General features: G+C 38.6%; 2 protein-coding genes across 2 annotated transcripts; both read right to left on the bottom strand.

The window, feature by feature from the left end:
• Positions 1–6032: 6032 nt before the first annotated feature.
• Positions 6033–6956, bottom strand: OR2M15 (olfactory receptor family 2 subfamily M member 15). Its single transcript, NM_001390028.1, has one exon. It carries the CDS (start codon positions 6954–6956, stop codon positions 6033–6035), a length of 924 nt encoding a protein of 307 aa, NP_001376957.1.
• Positions 6957–16021: 9065 nt separating this feature from the next.
• On the bottom strand, positions 16022–16948 carry OR2M14 (olfactory receptor family 2 subfamily M member 14). The gene has a single exon (NM_001389940.1). It carries the CDS (start codon positions 16946–16948, stop codon positions 16022–16024), a length of 927 nt encoding a protein of 308 aa, NP_001376869.1.
• Between the last annotated feature and the right edge of the window lie 5259 nt (positions 16949–22207).

Genomic DNA, 22207 nt, shown 5'->3' with positions numbered 1-22207 from the left:
ATGGCAAGTAGATGGGGAAACAATGGAAACAGTTAGAGACTTTATTTTTTGGTACTCTAAAATCATTGAGGACAGTGACTTCAGTCATGAAATTAAAAGATGCTTGCTCCTTGAAAGAAAAGCTATGACAAACCTAGACAACGTATTAAAAAGCAGAGACATCACTTTGCCAAAAACAGTCTGTCTAGTCAAAGCTATGGTTTTTCCAGTAGTCATGTATGGATATGAGTGTTGGACTGTAAAGAAGGCTGAGTGCTGAAGAACCGATGCTTTCAAACTGCGGTGCTAGAGGACTCTTGAGAGTTCGTTGAACAGAAAGGAGATCAAACCAGTCAATCTTGAAGGAAGTCAATCCTGAATATTCATTGAAAGGACTGATACTGAAGCTGAGGCTCCAATACTTTGGCCATCTGATGCGAAGAACTGACTCATTTGAAAAGACCCTAATGCTGGGCAAGATGGAAGGCAGGAGGAGAAGGGGACAACAGAGGATGAGATGGCTGGATGGCATCACCGACTCGATGGACATGAGTTTGAGCAAACTCCAAGAGATAGTGAAGGATTGGGAAGCCTGGTGTGCTACAGTCCACGGGGTTGCAAAGAGTCAGACACGAATGACTGACTGAACAACAACTCTTTGAAAAGTCCTTAAAAGATAAAGTGGGAGGCTACCTTCCTAGTGGGTGGGAAAATATGAGGCTTATATTTGAAAAATTGAGTGACCCCAAAATTTTAAATATTCTCAAAATCACACTTGTAATTTCCTAGCAGGTTACTACCAATGCTACTAACCTGCTACTACCTACTAGGTTACTACCTAGCAGTACTATTAATTTTCCTCTTAAAACTATCTTTTATATTTCTATTTTAAATTTAGTTTCACATATTTCTCAATGGAAAACCGGTACAGGCTTGTTCTTAAATTAGGCCTTGGACCACCAGTTTGAAATATCTAAGTTGCTGCCTTGACTTTCACATTTTTACAAATGGTTCATTTAAAATGAAAGTTGTTTTAACCACATGTAGCCCATTCACAAGATTCTTTTCACAGTTTTCAAATAACCCTAAAGCAACCAACACAATTAGCAATGCTTAATTATTTAGAAATGCTGAATTCTCATGGAATGTGGAACAATGTGTTCTAAATAATGTTATTTTAACCAATGGATTAGAACATTAAGGGAAGCTCACTGGAATATATCAGTTCAGTTCAGTTCAGTTCAATCGCTCAGTCGTGTCCAGCTCTTTGTGACCCCATGAATTGCAGCACGCCAGGTCTCCCTGTCCATCACCAACTCCCGGAGTTCACTCAGACTCACGTCCATCGAGTCAGTGATGCCATCCAGCCATCTCATCCTCTGTCATTCCCTTCTCCTCCTGCCCCCAATCCCTCCCAGCATCAGAGTCTTTTCCAGTGAGTCAATTCTTTGCATGAGGTGGCCAAAGTACTGGAGTTTCAGCTTCAGCATCAGTCCTTCCAATGAACACCCAGGACTGATCTCCTTTAGAATGGACTGGTTGGATCTCCTTGCAGTCCAAGGGACTCTCAAGAATCTTCTCCAACACCACAGTTCAAAAGCATGAATTCTTTGGCTCTCAGCTTTCTTCACAGTTCAACTCTCACATCCATACATGACTACTGGGGAAACAATAGCCTTGACTAGATGGACCTTTGTTGGCAAAGTGATGTCTCTGCTTTTTAATATGCTATCTAGGTTGGTCATAACTTTCCTTCCAAGGAGTAAGCGTCTTTTAATTTCATGGCTGCAGTCACCATCTGCAGTGATTTTGGAGCCCAAAAAATAAAGTCTGACACTGTTTCCACTGTTTCCCCATCTATTTCCCATGAAGTGATGGGACTGGATGCCATTATCTTCGTTTTCTGTATGTTGAGCTTTAAGCCAAGTTTTTCACTCTCCACTTTCACTTTCATCAAGAGGCTCTTTAGTTCTTCTTCACTTTCTGCCATAAGGGTGGTGTCATCTGCCTATCTGAGGTTACTGATATTTCTCCTGGCAATCTTGATTCCAGCTTGTGCTTCTTCCAGTCCAGCGTTTCTCATGATGTACTCTGCATAGAAGTTAAATAAGCAGGGTGACAATATACAGCCTTGACCTACTCCTTTTCCTATTTGGAACCAGTCTGTTGTTCCATGATATACTGATCTTTAAATATTTCTTTCTCAATCTTTAAAGTAATAGACCCACGCACATGTAAATCTTCAAGCTTTCTGCATACCAGTTCATTCAGTAATAAGGTGTTCAGTGTGGGAAATTGCTTCACATGCAGAGCCCAAAAACCATGAGTGAACTGCCTTAAATTTATTGACTCACAAAACAGCACTTATTAATATTTATCTTCCTAAATGAATCACTATGCCTTTACCAGTAGCCTGGTGGCAGAAGAAGGAGCAGAAAATTGCTGAAGGTCATAATTGCAATTCACCAAGGAAGAAGGAAGGACATGCTAAGTGCCTGGTTCTCTCATCCCAGTCTACTGTACTCGCACCTTTTCTTTCATTTCTTCCCTTCCCACTACATTTTGATGGGCTTTAATTTCCCTTGTGATATGTTTTTCAATGCTAAACTTCCTCCCTAACTTTGCTTTTTGTCATTTCCTCATTACCATTTCTCCTGAGTTCACCACTTTCCCTCCTCACCCTTTCTCTTTCTTCTGTAAATGTTTTCCTTTTCTAACACTTTCCTCTTATACACATAGTTTGTATCTCTTCTTATTTTTCCCATACTTACTATTTTTCTTCTAACACCCACACAATACTTCTTTGTACACCTCCATCTCCCTTTACTCTCTACTAGTTTAATGCCTCTTGAGGTCACAGGAAATAATTACTAAAATGAGGAATTTAAAAAAACAGATTCAGTTCAGTTCAATCACTCAGTCATGTCTGACTCTTTGCAACCGCATGGACTGCAGCGCGCCAGGCTTCCCTGTCCATCACCAACTCCTCGAGCTTACTCAAACTCATGTCCATTGAGTCAGGGATGCCATCCAGCCATCTGCCATCCCCTTCTCCTGCTGCCCCCAATCCCTCCCAGCATCAGGGTCTTTTCCAATGAGTCAACTCTTCGCATGAGGTGGCCAAAGTATTGGAGTTTCAGCCTCAGCATCAGTCCTTCCAAAGAATATTCAAGACTGATTTCCTTTAGGATTGACTGGTTGGATCTCCTTGCAGTCCAAAGGACTCTCAAGAGTCTTCTTCAACACCACAGTTCAAAAGCATCACTTCTTCAGCACTGAGCTTTCTTTATAGTCCAACTCTCACATCCATACATGACTACTGGAAAACCATACCTTTGACTAGAAGGACCTTAGTTGGCAAAATAATGTCTCTGCTTTTTAATATGCTATCTAGGTTAGTCATAGCTTTTCTTCCAAGGAGCAAACATTTTAATTTTGTGGCTGCAGTCACCATCTGCACTGATTTTGGAGCCCAATAAAATAAAGTCTCTCACTGTTTCCATTGTTCCCCCGTCTATTTGCCAAGAAGTGATGGGACTAGATGCCATGATCTTAGTTTTCTGAATGTTGAGTTTTAAGCCAACTTTTTCACTCTCTTTCACTTTCATCAAGAGGCTCTTTAGGTCTTCTTCACTTTCTGCTATAAGGGTGGTGTCATCTGTGTATCTGAGGTTATTGATCTTTCTCCCAGCAATTTTGATTCCAGCTTGTGCTTCATTCTGCCTGGCATTTCACGTGATGTATTCTGCATATAAATTAAATAAGCAGGGTCACAAAATACAGCCTTGATGTACTCCTTTCCTGATTTGGAACCAGTCTGCTGTTCCATATCCAGTTCGAACTGTTGCTTCTTGACCTGCATACAGATTTCTCAGGAGGCGGGTCAGGTGGTCTGGTATTCCCATCTCTAAGAATTTTCCACAGTTTGTTGTGATCCACACAGTCAGAAGTTTATCCTGAAGTCCTTCAATCTATGAAATGTCAGAATGATTTCAATGGATGGCATCCTGGGAATTGCTTTTCTCTTTCAAACTGGACTTGGTGTTTTGGGGAATGCCATTCTCTTTGTGTGCTACCCTCATATTTTCTTTGTGAGCATCAAACAGAGGTTCATATGCCTCATAATAACCCACTTATCCTTGGTTTATATGTTTCTAGTTTGTACTACAGGAATCCCTGAGGCAGGAGCAGCTTTGGGGTTCAGAACTCTCATAGATGATATTATATGTAAGACAAATGCTTGCCTACACAGAGTAGCATGTGACCTTTCCATCTGTTTGACAAGTTGTTTAAGCATTCTTCAAGCCATCACCATTACCCTGGTAGCTCTTACTGGGCATCATTTAAAGCCAGAAACCCACTGTACGTCTTTTATTCCTTTCTATACATCTGGATGCTTAATCTACTCATATCTTCTAACTTAGTAATCTCAGTTACAGCCTTAAGGAATAGATCTCTATCCAGAGTCCTGCTTCATTTGGGAAATAAATGGATGACCTAACTAGATGGTTCTTTCTCACATTCATGGTTCTTCGAAATACCTTCTTCCTGGGTTCTATGTGCTGGACCAGTGGATATATGATGCTTCACCTCTGTAAGCATCATAAGCAAATACAGCACCTGCACAGGTCAAGCACTTATTTCAAAATGAGCCCTGAGATGAGAACAATGAAAAAGATCATCAATTTAACTCTGTGTTTCATCTCTATCTAAGCTTGATAGATATCTATATCTAAGCTTGATACAATTTTTCCCTTCAATCTAGGCAGTTTTTCAAAAACTGACCCTGTGTTTTTGAATACCAAGAAATTCATTGGGGTAAGTTTTGCCTTAATAAGCCCTGTGAAACTTCTCAGCAATGACAATCAACTGCACAGATTTTCATCATCTGTTTTTAAGAAAAGTAGAAATTAATGACTCAAAAAGTGAAGTTTAGTTGTCATAATGATACTACATAGGAATAAACACCAGGCAATGATGAGATACTGTCAAGCAATTTATTAAGAAACAAATTATAATTATCCTTATTAATAAACAATGAAAGTTGATAGTGCTTCCACATTGTCTTGCCTTTAGAAAAATCAATTTTAAGACCACAAGTAAAAATATTAATATAACTCACTTAACAACAAATAATATTGAAATAACCACTCTAGATGAAAAAGTCAATCCCAAAATGTTACAAACAACTGTATAATCCCACATATATGGCATTCTTAAAATGATAAAATTGCACAAATAGAGAAGAGCTTAGTGTCTTCCATGGGTAAGGATGAGGTAGTGAGGCAGGTGTGATTTAAGGCCACATGAAAAATCTTCGTGGTTTCAAAGGTGTTCTGTTTCTTGACTGTATCAATGTCAACATTCTGGTTGTATTATTGTACTCTAGTTTTTCAAGATGTTTCTTACCAATATGAGAAACTGGGATGTCTCTATTACTTCGTATCATTGTCTATGAATCTACTGTCTGCCAAAATGGCAGTCCAGTGGTTAGGGCTCAGTGCTTTCACTACTGAGGGTCTGGGTTCGATCTCTGGTCAGAGAAATAAGATCCCACAAACCCGTGCAGCACAGGCAAGAAAAAAAAAAAACTGAACTACTAAAATGCATTAATAGTTTAGGGATAAGGAGGGGTAGAAAGGATGCTGACATCACCAAGCATGCGTGCATGCTTTGTTGTGTCTGACTCTGTGACCCATGGACTGTAGCCCGCCAGGCTCCTCTGTCCATGGAGATTCTCCAGGCAAGATTACTGGAGTGGGTTGCCATAACCTCCTCTAGGGGATCTTTCTGACCTAGGGATCAAACCTTCATCACTTGTGTCTCCTGCATTGACACCACCTGGAAAGCCTATATACAAATATGTATATGTAAATACATATATATATTTATATATATATATATGCACACACACACACATAGATATATAGTCTGTGTGTATTTGTTACTAAATCACGTGGGGCTTCATTTTTTTCACAAATAAATGTGCAAGAGAGAGTAGTTATGAGAGAAAAAAGAATCCCTGTAAACCATTATCCAATTTGTTCTCTAGATTACTTCTTCCCTAGTACCTTACTGAATACTTTGGCCACATCTTTGTTCTGGAGGCTGTATATAAGGGGATTCAGCATCGGAGTGAGAATGGTGTAGAAGGCTGACACCATCTTGTCCTGGGCTGGGGATCGATTAGAAGTGGGTCTCTTATATATGAACATAGCCACTCCATAATACAGCCCCACCACAATAAGATGTGAAGTACAGATGGTGAAAGTCTTGTGCCAAACCTCCCCAGAACTCATGCGAATGATGGTTATAATTACACATGTGTATGAGATGTTGATGAGTGACAAAGGGAGGAGGAGCATTACTTCACAACAGATGAAAATAAGTGTTTCAAATGTGGAAGTATCCATGCATGAGAGATGTAGGAGTGCTGGGACATCACAGAAGAACTGGGATATTGCTTGGGAACAATAGGAGAAGGACAGCGTAACAGCTACATCAACAATGCCATCAAAGACACCAAGGAACCATGAAGAGGCAGCCATGAGTCTACAAAGGTTCCAGTTCATGAGACTGGGGTACTGAAGAGGGTAGCAAATGGCAACATAGCGGTCATAGGCCATGACAGCCAGCAAGAAGCACTCAGCACCACATAGGGACACACAGAAACATATCTCAGCTTCATATCCTGCTACAGAAATGGACTTCCTGCCAGACAGGTAGCTGTGGGCCATCTTGGGTACAGTGGTGCAGATGATCATGAAGTCCATGAGGGAGAGCTGGCTGAGGAGGAAGTACATGGGGGTGTGGAGCCGCGTGTCCAGATAGATGACGAGGACCATGAGAGTGTTTGCCAAGAGCGCCATTGTGAAGATGCCCAGGACCAGAGAGAAGAGAAAGACGTGAGTGGGCGTGTAACTAAAAATTCCCATCAAGATGAAGTCAGGGTTGAATGTCTGATTGTCCCATTCCATGATGAATATTTTCTGTATCTAGAACCACAAGAAGTTATAAACATTACATATTACCTTATGTGCTATATTTATAAACCAACATACATGATATATCAGGACTGGAAAAGAACGAGTAGAGACTTTGTAGTCAGGTGGTGTTCATCACACTCAAGTTCCACCAACCTGCATGTCCACTGACAGGTTATTTCTATGTGTTTCATTTTACTTCCTTTACATAGTAGAAATAACTTGTTAATTGGGTTGTTGTGATTATTAAACATACAAATCACAGCATCTAGACAGAGCATTTGACTCATTGAGAAACATATAACCTATTATTAGATAGGATTATATCCATAAACTTATCATATGTAAGTATGTAATAAATTCTAAAACAGAGGAAGAGAGCATTTTAATGTCATTGCCTATATAGTATAGTAAAATAACTATAACTAATAATCTATTGTTGCCAAGATATATTAACATTTGCATTTATATACTCTTATTTGTGTACCAAATTTAATGACTAAGCAGGATTACTACTTATACAATAATATAGATGATGAACTTCCAGTTCAGAATAATTGCAAGTAATTTATACATCATGAATATTTAATTGTGGATGAGAAAGTAAAAAAAAAGACAGAATTTTAATTTATGTTTCAGTTTGAAAGGGCAGTAACTTGAGATCTCCCTACCCAGAGTAGGATTTCACTGAAGCTGAAAGTGAAAGAGGAGAGTGAAAAAGTTGGCTTAAAGCTCAACATTCAGAAAACTAAGATCATGGCATCTGGTCCCATCACTTCATGGCAAATAGATGGGGAAATAGTGGAAACAGTGTCAGACTTTATTTTCTGGGTCTCCAAAATCACTGCAGATGGTGATTGCAGCCATGAAATTAAAAGACGCTTACTCCTTGGAAGGAAAGTTATGACCAACCTAGATAGCATATTAAAAAGCAGAGACATTACTTTGCCAACAAAGGTTCGTCTAGTCAAGGCTATGGTTTTTCCTGTGCTCATGTATGGATGTGAGAGTTGGACTGTGAAGAAGGCTGAGCACCTAAGAATTGATGCTTTTAAACTGTGGTGTTGGAAAAGACTCTTGAGAGTCCCTTGGACTGCAAGGAGATCCAACCAGTCCATTCTGAAGGAGATCAGTCCTGGGTGTTCATTGGAAGGACTGATGCTGAAGCTGAAACTCCAATACTTTGGCCACCTCATCCAAAGAGTTGACTCATTGGAAAGGACCCTGATGCTGGAGGGATTGGGGGCAAGAGGAGAAGAGGATGACAGAGGATGAGATAGCTGGATGGCATCACCGACTCGATGGACGTGCGTTTGGGTAAACTCCAGGAGTTGGTGATGGACAGGGAGGCCTGACATGCTGCAATTTCATGGGGTCGCAAAGAGTTGGACACGACTGGGCAACTGAACTGAACTGAACTGAAAGTCCATTAGAAGGACCTATCAGTGTTTTATTCACCATTGTATATTCTTTTTTTCTTAGAGAGGGTCCCTCATGGATTTCCCTGGCAGCCCAGTGGTTAAGACTGCATGCAGGGGATTGGGGGTTCAATCCCTGGTCAGGGAACTAAGATCCCACATGCCACATGGTGTGGCCAAAAAAAGGAGGGTCCCTCAATGTTTTAGAACTTTCAAGCCCAGCCAAAATTTCCCTGTCCTTGCTCTCGTCTCTTCATTAGTAGAATGTGTATGCAATTCTATTATCCAGAGACTACATCTCCTGTTTTGATGTTGGACTGTGGCAGGTGACCCATCATTGCACTGTGGGTATCATTTGCAAACAGTATCTTTCCTGTTTTCTTCTACTGTCACTCTTCTTGCTCTGGAGATTGCATGTCCATTCTGGATTGCCCTTCCTTCACTATTTTGTGGTGAAATCAGCATTCATGTGTGTGGTTTGTGGTAGGAGACTATGAGGGCTATAATGTGCTTTGGTCTACTCTACTTAGACACTAATACTAATTTAGAACCCTGATCAACTTAACCTCAACCTAAGTTTCCTCATGCCTTTTGAAGGACAAAGATTCCGTGTGCTTCAAAATGCACATTCCCAGGTACCACCAGACCTACTGAATCAAAACGATGTTTAAATAAGCCTGCAAGTGATTTAGATGCTGGCTAATGTTTGAGAACCATTGTTGTAGTCCATCTTCCTGCTTCAAAGAGGACCTTCTCATGGTATTTCATATAGAGATAAGTTGGTCTCTTTTGGAAAGGTACACTACTTCTGAAAATTTCTTCTGTTTTCCCAGAAGCATCATTCAATTTTCAGTAAAGTAAGTCTACCATTTCCCATCCCCTGGATGAAATATTCTCTGATTACTCTTTTTAATACCATTGAGTTATGTCACTCTCCTCTTTAAAATCCTCCACAAGTTCCAAATTCTCAGAACAAATAGCAGCTATTTATATTGAGGCTTGGGCTACTGCACCAGAAGTTATATCCACCATCTCAAGAGGTTTCTTCTCATAATTTTTCATCATAAACTCTGACAATTCTACATTAATCCATATTTTCTGATGTGAGGTCTCAACATACTTCCTTCATGAACAGTAATGCTTCATTTTTCAAGCCACTGCAACATTTTCAGTTTGTTTCTTTATTCCACCTCTAGAATAATGGCATCATCCCATGAACTCTATTGCATTTTGATAGACAATATGCTCCCAACTTACTAAACTCAATCATGTGGCTCCTTCTACTGCTCTTTCCCAGAAGGGATGCAAAGTGCTGATCAGGGACATCCATTTTGAGATTAGACATATCTGAGTTTCAATCACTGCTGTACTGCCAACAGTGATATTATCAAGATTTCTCTATTGTTTAAAAATAAAATCTATAGTGAGACTAATATCTGTCTCTCAGGATTGTTGCAAGAATTACAGAAGATTACTTTTATAAATTACTCAACATAAAGCTTAATCCAAAATATGAATTCAGAAAACAACAGCTTCAGCTATCTCAAACATTATTACTATAATCACACTTTTGGCATTTAATTGTATTATATTTGTTATACTACCATAACAAGTTATCAAAAACTAGGAGTACTAAACAATAAAAACTTACTGTCTCACAATTCTGGGCTAGAAATGTCACTTCAAGGAGTCAGCAAAACTGGTTCCTCCTGAGAACTACAAGGAAGAAACAGTTATATGCCTCTCACCTAGCTTCTGGTGATTGCTGGCAATCTTTAGTACTCCCTGGCTTGTAGAAAATAACCCTAATATATTCCCTCATCTTCACATGGCAATCTTGCTGTGTTTGTGTCTGTTTCCATATTTCCTCTTTTTATAAGGATGCTAGTCATTTGGATTAACACTCACCCTAGTGATCTCCTGTTAACTTGATTACCTCTGTAAGGACCATATCTCCATATAAGGCCACATTCTGAGTTATTGGGATTTCAACATATAAAATTTGAGGGACACAATTTGGTCCATAAAACAGATATTAATTTCCTTTTTAATTTTTATCCTATTATTTTGTATAATGGCTTATTCTCTAAACTAGAGTTCAATTCAGTTCAGTCACTCAGTCGTGTCCGACTCTTTGCAACCTCATGGACCGCAGCATGCCAGGCCTCCCCGTCCATCACCAACTCCCAGAGTTTACTCAAACTCATGTGCACTGAGTTGGTGATGCCATCCAACCATCTCATCCTCTGATGTCCCCTTCTCCTCCTGCCTTCACTCTTTCCCACCATCAGGATCTTTTCCAGTGAGTTAGCTCTTCTTATCAGGTGGCCAAAGTATTGGAGTTTCAGCTTCAACATCAGTCCTTCCAATGAACGGTCAGGACTGATCTTGCAGTTCAAGGGACTCTCAAAAGTCTTTTCCAACACCACATTTCAGAAGCATCGATTCTTCATCCCTCAGCTTTCTTTATAGTCCAATTCTCACATCCATACAAGACTATTGGAAAAACCATAGCCTTGACTAGACAGACCTTTGTTGGCAAAGTAAAGTCTCTGCTTTTTAATATGCTATCTAGGTTGGTCATAACTTTCCTTCCAAGGAGTAAGCGTCTTTTAATTTTATGGCTGCAGTCACCATCTGCAGTGATTTTGGAGCCCCAAAAAAATAAATTCAGCCACTATTTCCACTGTTTCCCCATCTATTTGCCATGAAGTAATGGGACCGAATGCCATGATCTTAGTTTTCTGAATGTTGAGCTTTAAGGCAACTTTTTCACTCTCCACTTTCACTTTCATCAAGAGGCTCTTTAGTTCTTCACTTTCTGCCATAAGGGTGGTGTCATCTGCATATCTGAGGTTATTGATATTTCTCCTGGCAATCTTGATTCCAGCTTGTGCTTCATCCAATCCAGCATTTCTCATGATTTACTCTGAATATAAGTTGAATAAACAGGGTGACAATATACAGCCTTGACGTACTCCTTTTCCTATTTGGAACCAGTCTGTTGTTTCATGTCCAGTTCTAACTGTTGCTTCCTGACCTGCATACAAATTTCTCAAGAGGCAGGTCAGATGATCTGGTATTCCCATCTCTTTCAGAATTTTCCACAGTTTGTTGTGATCCACACAGTCAAAGGCTTTGGCATAGTCAATAAAGCAGAAATAGATGTTTTCCTGGAACTCTCTTGCTTTTCCAATGATACAGCGGATGTTGGCAATTTGATCTCTGGTTCCTCTGCCTTTTCTAAAACCAGCTTGAACATCTGGAAGTTCATCGTTCATGTATTGCTGAAGCCTGGCTTGGATAATTTTGAGCATTACTTTACTAGCATGTGAAATGAGTGCAATTACGTGGTAGTTTGAGCATTTTTTGGCATTGCCTTTCTTTGGGATTGGAATGAAAACTGACCTTTTCCAGTCCTGTGGCCACTGCTGAGTGTTCCAAATTTGCTGGCATATTAAGTGCAGCACTTTCACAACATCATCTTTTAGGATTTGAAATAGCTCAACTGGAATTCCATCACCTCCACTAGCTTTGTTTGTAGTGATGCATCCTAAAGCCCACTTGACTTCATATTCCAGGATGTCTGGCTCTAGGTGAGTGATCACACAATCATGATTATCTGGGTCATGAAGACCTTTTTTGTACAGTTCTTCTGTGTATTCTTGCCACCTCTTCATAATATCTTCTACTTCTGTTATGTCCATACCATGTCTGTCCTTTATTGAGCCATCTTTGCATGAAATGTTCCCTTGGTATCAGTAATTTTCTTGAAGAGATCTCTAGTCTTTCCCATTCTGTTGTTTTCCTCTATTTCTTTGCACTCATCACTGAGGAAGGCTTTCTTATCTCTTCTTGCTATTCTTTGGAACTCTGCTTTCAAATGGGTATATCTCTCCTTTTCTCCTTTGCCTTTGTAATCTCTCTCCTTTTTAATATGCTGTCTAGGTTGGTCATAGTTTTTCTTCCAAGGAGAAAGTGTTTTTTAATTTCATGGCTGCAGTCACCATCTGCAGTAATTTTGGAGCCCAAGAAAATATAGTCTGTCACTGTTTCCATTCTTTCCCCATCTGTATGCTACTGTTCTCTATTTCATGGCAAAACTTATTCAATAAGCTTTTTTAGTTACTCATACTTTTTTTTGTTAGTTGACACTTTTAGGTTAAGATACTAATAAGCCCAAAATATGCTTGTTCTTCATTAAATAGCTTTCACATGATGCATAGGCTTGCTGCCAGAGATATTTTGCTTTACTATGGCTAAGAAAAGGAGCAGAGTTATTTGCTAACTCATAAGCATAGAACCTGAGAAAATTAATTAGGTAATGAAGCGTTTTCCTGTTTGTACCACTTTATTACTATTATTTTGGGGGAAGTATTTCAAACATTCAAGTGAAAGAATTAGTCTCTCAGTCATGTCCAATTCTTTGTGTCCACATGGACTGTAGCCTACAGGCTCCTCTGTCCATGGAATTCTCCAGGCAAGAATACTAGGGTGGGTAGCCATTCCCTTCTCCAGAGTATCTTCCTGACCCAGGGATCAAACCTATGTTTCCTGCATTACAGGAAGATTCTTTACCATTTGAGCCACCAGGGAAGCCCCCAAATGGCCACACATGTCTTAAAATAGACATCACTAGTCACTATTGATTTATCTTTCCTTATGCAGTAGTGATTCAAACATTCAGTTTCACTCAACAATCATTAAGTTTTTATTTGTCTCTCTGGTCCACTTCCCCTAAAATTTCCTGCCTGACCCTAGTCTTTGAAACTCAGATTCAAATTCCTGATACTTATCATCAATTGAACAGTTTGGGGAGGTGTGTTAGTTCCTCCAATCACCAGGAAATGTGAAATCATATATTATTTCCTTGAGAAGGATCCATGGGAGGAGTCTTCCAGTAAATACTCAGAAGCTCCAATAACACTATAAATAAGAATAGTTGGACAGTTCCTCCCTATAAGTGATAAATGAGGGGTAGGTGGAGGCTTACTAAAATTCTTCCTATTCATTTCATCTCAGTCCCCAAGTACATTAAGCTCCTTTGTAGCTGATTCAGAATATTGAGCAAGTTGCTTTGTAACTGGACTTTGTGATACCAGATCCAATGGTGCATAAAGGATCTATGTTGATGCTCTGTGGATCCTCTGTCAATTCTATGGAAATAATACTTGAGAAGCTCCTCATGGTTTACTAGGCTTTGTAGAGATTTAATGCTACACAATGGAACACAAAAAATGGTCATGTGATCTGAGCTTCTGCTTGTTGGGTATTATCTGACCCACTATCCATAAAATCATGCCTGCTCAGTAGAGTCCTTTGTCCATGGAAATATCTCCCACTGTTATTTCTAATCTTCAGAGAATGGATACCAGAGAGCCTTTTAATTCATTGCAATTGTTATTTGTAATGATGTAGAATGTATATCAACCCAAATATTCATCAATAGGAGCATGCAGAAATAAGTTGATGTTATATTTATCCAGTGGGATATTGTACAAGTGCTTAAAAATTGACATGAATGAACTTGATTCAACATGCAAGTTGAAGAATTATGTGTAGAGTATAACAACTAATGTATAAAGTATAAATATCTCTGAATCACATTGTATAATTTTTATGAATACATTCAGCAAAATATAATATCATTGTTGGAAATATTTAACCACAAATTCAAGTCTGTGATTATGGCAGGGAAGGTAAGAAGTGAATGGTATGATTGTGGGGAATTACACACAGGGCATCGACTCTAGCTGAAATGTAGTGTCATTAAAAATAGGCAAAGAAATACAGTCATCAGGTTAAGATAAAATATCTTCTGTGTGGGATATCTGCATATTTATTTTATCATTCCCTTTTTACCACGTATCATTAAAATATTTTAAAATGTAAAACACTTTTCAAAATAATAAGTTAATGCTAGGAGTAACAATATATTTCAATATTACTATTTGCTAATTTAGTTATTTAGTGCCTTTGAAGCTTGATTAGATGTTTCATGAGAATTACACAGTGTTGCTTTCTCATCTTTTTTTTTAAACATTATAATTTATTTATTTTGGCTGTGCTGGGTCTTCACTGTTGTGCACAGGCTCAATCGTTGTGGCACAAGGGCTTAGTAGCCTCACAGTATGTGGGATACCAGTTCCCAGACCAGGGATCTAACCCATGTCCTCTGCATTAAGAGGCAGGTTCTTAACCACTAGATGACCAGAGAAGTCCCTATTGATTGGTTTTCAAAAAGAGAAACATCCTAGTCTGACTCAACGTATTCAATGACGTCTAATGTAAAATCAGTTGATGGAATAAATGATCTCTTATGATCTAACTGTGCAGATGATTATTAGATTATTTTTTATGTGAAATAATCTAGATTCATCAGAAAAAAATATTTTTAATTCCAAATGCACATATATTTGTAGCGATGTGATTTTACATCTACACAGTTAGATTAGGCTCATATGAGGCAACATTTGTGTCACAACAGCCCTAGCACATGCCCTGCTATTGTATTAATTAGCATGAAATGCTTATGTGTTAACTGGTTTTCCAAGCCTATTTATTATCCCTAGACTTATTTCTCTGTCAAAAGTCACCAAAGTAATCAAACAACTTTGTCCTTTTAAGTTTGCTAATCATGATAATTTCTACCTTTCACTAGTTGGCACTTTGCCCCTTGGTCCCAAGAAACCGTGTAAAGTTTTATACCTTGCCAATTAGGTAGTTACTTATCTAGACTGCCTGGCTCTTCAACTTTGCCACGCTCATTAAAACTTTTCAGTCCCCACAAGACACTACATTTAATGAGTCCCTGAACACTCTTTTTTTCTAAAATAATAGTACCTCTCTCCTGAGCTTGAAGCAGATACCAAAGTTGCCTGTGATCACCTGTCTGAAATGGTGGTCACCCCAGATGATGTCAGAGAACATCAGAGAACTCAGAATTAATTTTGGATTATAACCAGGCATCATGAAACTTACAAGACTTATAATATATACAAAGTATAGTTTGATGATACGGTATTATCTGCCAAAACTCTGGAATATAAGTGGTTCCACTATAAGAATTATTCAGGTGTACAGATGCTCAGTATATCAGGGAAGTCAAACACAAGAAAAAAGCCTTCTCTGTCAAAATAAGTAAAAATAAGTAATATTTATTATAGGACAACTTTTTTTTTTTTTGTAAATGAACAAATATCTGTGCCTCTCTGGTTAGCCTATATTTTGAAAGAGCTAATAACAAAATGAAATAGGCAAGTGTGGTAGCTAACTCAGTGCATAAGTCATTATAGAAGCATTTAAATAAGATTTTGGATTTTGAAAATAAGGAAAATCATTTAGGAAAATTTTGTTTATTATTTAGTTCTAGAAAGGGGAGTGAAACTTTATTAACTTAATTACTCACTTCTCAAGAATTTCATTAAGTACGCTTAAAACCAAAATGAATGTACAGTGAATGCAAAATATATCAATTAACTGAATGTATACCCAGAGTCTATCAAGTCTGATGCCTAATTTAGGAAATAGTTTATACACTTTTTGCTGAATTGTTTTTTTTTTTAATAAATGAATTTAAAGAGAGAAGAGTTAAGACAGAAAAAAATTTCTGTAAACCACTAATCCATTTTATTCTCTAGATTACCTCTTCCCTAGTACCTTACTGAATGCTTTGGCCACATCTTTGTTCCGGAGACTGTATATAAGGGGATTCAGCGTGGGAGTGAGAATGGTGTAGAAGGCTGACACCATCTTGTCCTGAGTTGGGGATCTATTAGAAGTGGGTCTCATATATATGAACATAGCTGCTCCATAATACATCCCCACAACAGTAAGATGTGAAGTACAGGTGGTGAAAGCCTTGTGCCGACCCTCCCCAGAACTCATGCGAATAACTGTTATAATTACACGTGTGTAGGAGATGATGATGAGTGACAAAGGGAGGAGGAGCATTACTACACAACAGATGAAAATAAGTGTTTCGAATGTGGAAGTATCCATGCATGAGAGATGCAGGAGTGCTGGGACATCACAGAAGAACTGAGCTATTTCTCGGGATCCACAATAGGAGAAAGACATAGTAGCAGCTACATCAACAATCCCATCAAAGCCACCAAGAATCCATGTAGAGACAGCCATGAGTCCACAGAGTTTCCAGTTCATGAGACTGTGGTACTGAAGAGGATAGCAAATGGCAACAGAGCGGTCATAGGCCATGACAGCCAACAAGAAGCACTCAGCACCAAATAGGGACACATAGAAAAAGATCTGGGCTTCACATCCTGCTACAGAAATGGACTTCCTGCCAGACAGGTAGCTGTGGGCCATCTTGGGTACAGTGGTGCAGATGAGCATGAGGTCCATGAGGGAGAGCTGGCTGAGGAGGAAGTACATGGGGGTGTGGAGCCTCGTGTCCAGGTAGATGACGAGGACCATGAGAGTGTTTGCCAAGAGCGCCATTGTGAAGATGCCCAGGACCAGAGAGAAGAGAAAGATGTGAGTGGGCGTGTAACTAAAAATTCCCATCAAGATGAAGTCAGGGTTGAATGTCTGATTGTCCCATTCCATGATGAATATTTTCTGTATCTAGAACCACAAGAAGTTATAAACATTACATATCTGGATAATTATTTATACACTGCCCACTCTATGTGTGGTACCCTGGTAAACCAACATACATGGTATGTCAGGACTGGGAAAGAAGAGCAGAGGCTTTGCAGTCAGGTGGAGTTAACCACACTCAACCTCCACCAACCTCCTCTGACAGGTTATTTCTGTATGTTCTCATTTTTCCTTTACATAGTATAAATAGCTTTAAAAAAATATATATATATATATTTTTTTTTTTAATTATTGATGATTTATGGCTGCCCTGGATCTTTGTTGCTGCACCAAGGCTTGCTCTAATTGTGGTGAGCCAGAGGTACACTTCATTGCAGTGAATGGCCTTCTCATTGCAATGGTTTCTCTTGTTGCAGAGCAGGGGTTCTAGGGTACACAGGCTTTAGTAGTTGCAGTGCCTGGGCTCAGTAGTTGGGGCTCATGGTCTTTGTTGCCCTATGGTATGTAGAATCTTCCCGGATCAGGGATAGAACCCATGTCTCCTGCAATGGGAATGTGGATTCTTAACCACTAATAATCTGTTATTAGTTGTAGAGATATTACATTTCCATTTATGTAATTTTATTTGTGCACCAAACTTAGAGCACAAATAGGACTACTAGTTATACAACTATACAAAAGATGACCTTCTAATGCAGAATAACTGGTTAATAATTTCAAGGAGTCTATGCATTATGAATAGGCAACTTAGTTGCAGATGAGGAAATGAAAAATCAAAATCATCATTTATGAAGAAAGCAAGACGGATGGAAGGCAGAGGTAAAACAAGCGTTTATGTCTCAGTTTGAGACAGGTAGTATCTTAAGACTAGTTTTCACATTCACCAAAATGAAGAAAATTTAAGAAGGTATATAAGAAGGTTCGGAAATTATATAACCTGTGAGTCTGCCAAATTCTTAAATCAGTATCTAATGAGACAAAAGAAACAAACAAATGTCTTATATGTCCATCAGTGTGAGAGTGAGCCGAGAACAGTTTGTTCTGTTTGGGGAAAAGAGGAATTGTTTTACAAAAGATTAGACAAAAGCAGAGTAAACAGAGACAGCTTTTTATGTTGTTGAAACATCAAGGAAGAGGAATCCTTCCACGACAACCTCATGACATAATTATTTTGTCACTAAAGGAAAGGTCTTCTGTCATGCTGCCCACTGCTGCCTCAACCCAACTGTGTTTAAAGATTGGACAGGTTTCATGCTTTTACTCCAAAATGCTGTTGAAGCCAATTTTCAGTGGTCCTGGTCTAAATGTCTTTGGCTTCTCTAGTTCATCCCAAGAAATTTTTCAGGCAAAGAAGTAACACATTTTTAAACCTCCTCATTCTCATATCTCTTTTATGTATTTTCATCCTTATCAAGAAGAGGATTTAACTGAAGCTTAAGTCCAATACAAGGACCTGCTGCTGCTGCTGCTGCTGCTAAGTCACTTCAGTCGCGTCCGACTCTGTGCGACCCCATAGACGGCAGCCCACTAGGCTCCTCTGTCCCTGGGATTCTCCAGGCAAGAACACTGAAGTGGGTTGCCATTTCCTTCTCCAATGCATGAAAGTGAAAACTGAAAGTGAAGTCACAGTTGTGTCCGACTCCTAGCAACCCCATGGACTGCAGCCTACCAGGCTCCTCCGTCCATGGGATTTTCCAGGCAAGAGTACTGGAGGGGGGTGCCATTGCTTTCTCTGATACAAGGACTTAGCAGTTCTTTATTCAACGTTGTGTATCCTTTTTCTCTTAAGGTTTGAAATATTTCAAACCCAGCCAGAACTGGCCTGCCTTTGCTCTCATCCCTTCATTGGTGAAAGGCCTGTGCAATTCTTTCATTCAGAGACTGCTTTTCTTGTATTATCTCTATAAGTTGTAAAATACTAAAATTCTATTTCTCTTTTTATTGGATTCATAAGAAATATGAGCATCTAATATCTCTCATTGTGTTACCTCACCATCATTTCCACAGAAACATTGTCCCTGTTGGTAACATTTATTAGAATATATTTTCAAAAGATTGTACTGGTTGTCTATCAACTTAAATACTGTAACCCTAGTGCAATTTTTGTAATTTTAAGTCTATGTAAATCTTAGGAGCACAAATTATTGTCTTTTTATAGAGCTAGGACTGATTTTCTACAGACCTCTGTGCTGAAGGGGTAGCTGAATTGTGAAAGCTGGTTACTTAAGTGGAGCATGCAAATGAAAAGATTAGATGTGGACGTTGTAAGTGGAGAGTTAACCATTAAGATGGACTTGCTGTATACCTAATTAAGGAGAGCTTTATGTAGGTGTGCCAACACCCTAGGAGAAGCCTTAATCTTCTGAGTAAATTTGATTGTTGTCCTAGAGAGAAGTACCAGTTTCATTTGTTTGGCTTCCAGGTATGCTGTTTGCTGCCAACTGCTCTGCATGATGAGTGAGGGTAAGGGAGCATGGTGGTGGGGTGATTGGAACAGCATTCTTTAAACAGATCTTCAGTTAATGTCTTTTCACAGGGGAATCTTTGTGAGTGATTCAGGACTGCCTCAATTTCTGGTTTATTTTGTTCATCAGATTTCCATGTGTTTTGATCCTTCCGTGTATCCCTTGTAATATTTAGCTTGCTAACCATCTATTCCCTCTTAATTATTGTCCTTATTTATTGCTACATAGTCTCCTCAGTATTCTTGAGTTTGAGAGCTCCTTCCATTTTCTAAACATACCTCTATACCAGCACTTATCAAATTGTATTGTTATCATTATTACATATGTACTTTTGAATACAAAGGTATATGCAATGCATGTTCTCACCTCTATGAGATATAAATACGTTATTACCAGCCCTTGCCCATTTCTTTATTCTGTCTTCTGAAAATATTTATAACCATAGTCTTCCTTAATTCCTTCATTGTCCATCTCAGTAATCATAAAATACAATTCTTGATTCTTCACTCTTTTTTATTCCCAAAGTCTAGTAGCACAGTCATACACTTTGTCATAAAAACTTATGCTGTCATTCATACAAAAGCATCAGGTTTTACACCCATAACCCAAATCCTAATTATCATATGTTGATTGTTACTATACAACATAATTACCTTTTATTTTTGAAGATTCTTTTATTTCCAGCATATCCTGCACATATATATTACTGGCCATAATTGTATTTCACAAACTCTAGAAACTTCAACTCAGAGTGTTCAAGGATGTACTTGATTTATTAAATAAATTTTAATTTTCCATAGGAAGCTTGTACTTCACTCAAGCCAGCATATTTACTCTTTGTTATATACGTTAAATAACAGTATTGAAAACATTGAAATAAGCCAAAAAGGCAGTTGACATTGCTTTTCATTACCATACAAAGGCATTATTTAGCTATGTCTCTCAAGAATTACTTAATTCAGGGACTGTACCTGTGTCTGTGTAGATGTTTGTGTACATATCAGTACATAATGGAAATATGTAGTGTTTCTTCATCCCTTACAAATGTAAGAATTTGTGATCAAAAACTAATCTTTTAAAATTTGCTAGGGAGCTTTAAGAAATAACTGATTAAAACATCTCTGCATGGTCGCACCTGCAAAACTAATCTTGCAGTAATATTAGTGGCCAAAGAAATTGTGGTTCAATAATTTTCAAGAACATCATAGGCTGTCTTTAGTTATATGAATAGTAACACGTATTAGTATATAAAACCTAATACACTCAAAAATTAAAATTATCTTAGTTCCATCTTTTGTAAATTATTTTGCTTTCTTTATCACAAAAGTAAATTCCCATCCACATGCTCACAAAATGCTTTATGCTATGTAATCCTCAATTAAGGGCCCATGTGTCAATGATGATCACCAACACTATCATTAAACACTACATGACTATGCATAATTACTTCATTAGAGTACAGAATTAGACTGAACTTACCTATATTCCTACTTATAAGAGGAGGATGCTTTCAAAAATAAATTAAATACATATATATGTAAAAGGGATGGAGGAGTCTGGTAGGCTACAGTACATGGGGTTGCAAAGAGTCGGACATGACTGAGCCACTTCACTTCACTTCACTTCATATGTAAAAGGAAGGAACAGAGAGGAGGAACAGAGAGAAACCTCTGTTGAGGAAGATGACTGGATTAGTTTAAATTCTGAGCAAAAATCAACACTTGTGAGGAAGAAGAACAGAGGCGAGGCCACATGGAGAGCACAGATTAAAGATTTAGACACAATCAGGGCATACCAAGTATGAACAGGTCAATTCTTCTGTGGATGCCAGACCAACTTGTATTTTCCCTTAGTTATAACCCAGCACCACCATCCTCCAGTGGAACACAGTCATAAGCCTGCCATAGGACAGGTGGATTTTCCTGGTGCATAAGCATAATGTAAAGATGGTTAGAAAGTACTCATTTAACACAGTGAATCTCACAGTGTGATCCCCTGACCAAGTCTAGCATTACTATCACCTGGGAACTTTTGGGAAATTCACATTCCCAGGTACCACTCCAGACCTACTGAATCAGAAATGTCTCAATAAGCCTCCAGGTGATCTGGATGATGGCTAATGTTTGAGAGTCACTGCTGTAGTCTATCTTCCTGCTTCAACGATGATCTTTGTATGGTATTCCATATACAGAAAAGCTAGTACATGTTGGAAGACAAACTTCTATGTCTGAAAATTTCCTCTGCCTCTCCTAGTATCATTAAATTTCCAATAAAATAAATCCTTTATTTTCCAACCTGTGGATACAATATCCCTGATTATTCTAGTACCGTTATGTCATACTTCTCATCAGAGACTTCCACAGGTTCCCAACTGTGAGAAAATCCAGTGACAACTATTTATTTTGGGGTTCAGGATACTGCAAAAGAGGTTTCCTCTCATTGTTTTTTAACACAATCCCTGAGAATTCTACTCTTTCATCCCCAGACATTTCTAATGTGAGATATTGGCTTAGGTTACTTCCCTCAAGAAGAATAAGCTTTGGTCTCCAAGGCGTTTCCAACTTTTAAAATTTATTCCTTGAATCCAACTCTAGAACAACCAGATCATCCTCATTAAGTCTACTTCATTTTAATAGATAATCGGCTCCCCACTCGCTGAACTCAGTCGTATGGTCTCTTCTACTGCTCTTACAACAGAGAGCTGAACTGGGACTCTGAGATCAGACAGTGATATTATCAGGAATCTATTTTTTTTTTTAACAAAATTCTATAGTAATTAATGTCATTTCTCAAGATTGTT

This window comes from Bos taurus, chromosome 23 (genome assembly GCF_002263795.3).
Source record: "Bos taurus isolate L1 Dominette 01449 registration number 42190680 breed Hereford chromosome 23, ARS-UCD2.0, whole genome shotgun sequence".
NCBI classification, from domain to species: Eukaryota; Metazoa; Chordata; class Mammalia; order Artiodactyla; family Bovidae; genus Bos; species Bos taurus.
Note: the sequence above shows the minus strand (reverse complement) of the source record. Positions and strands in the feature narration are given on the sequence as shown.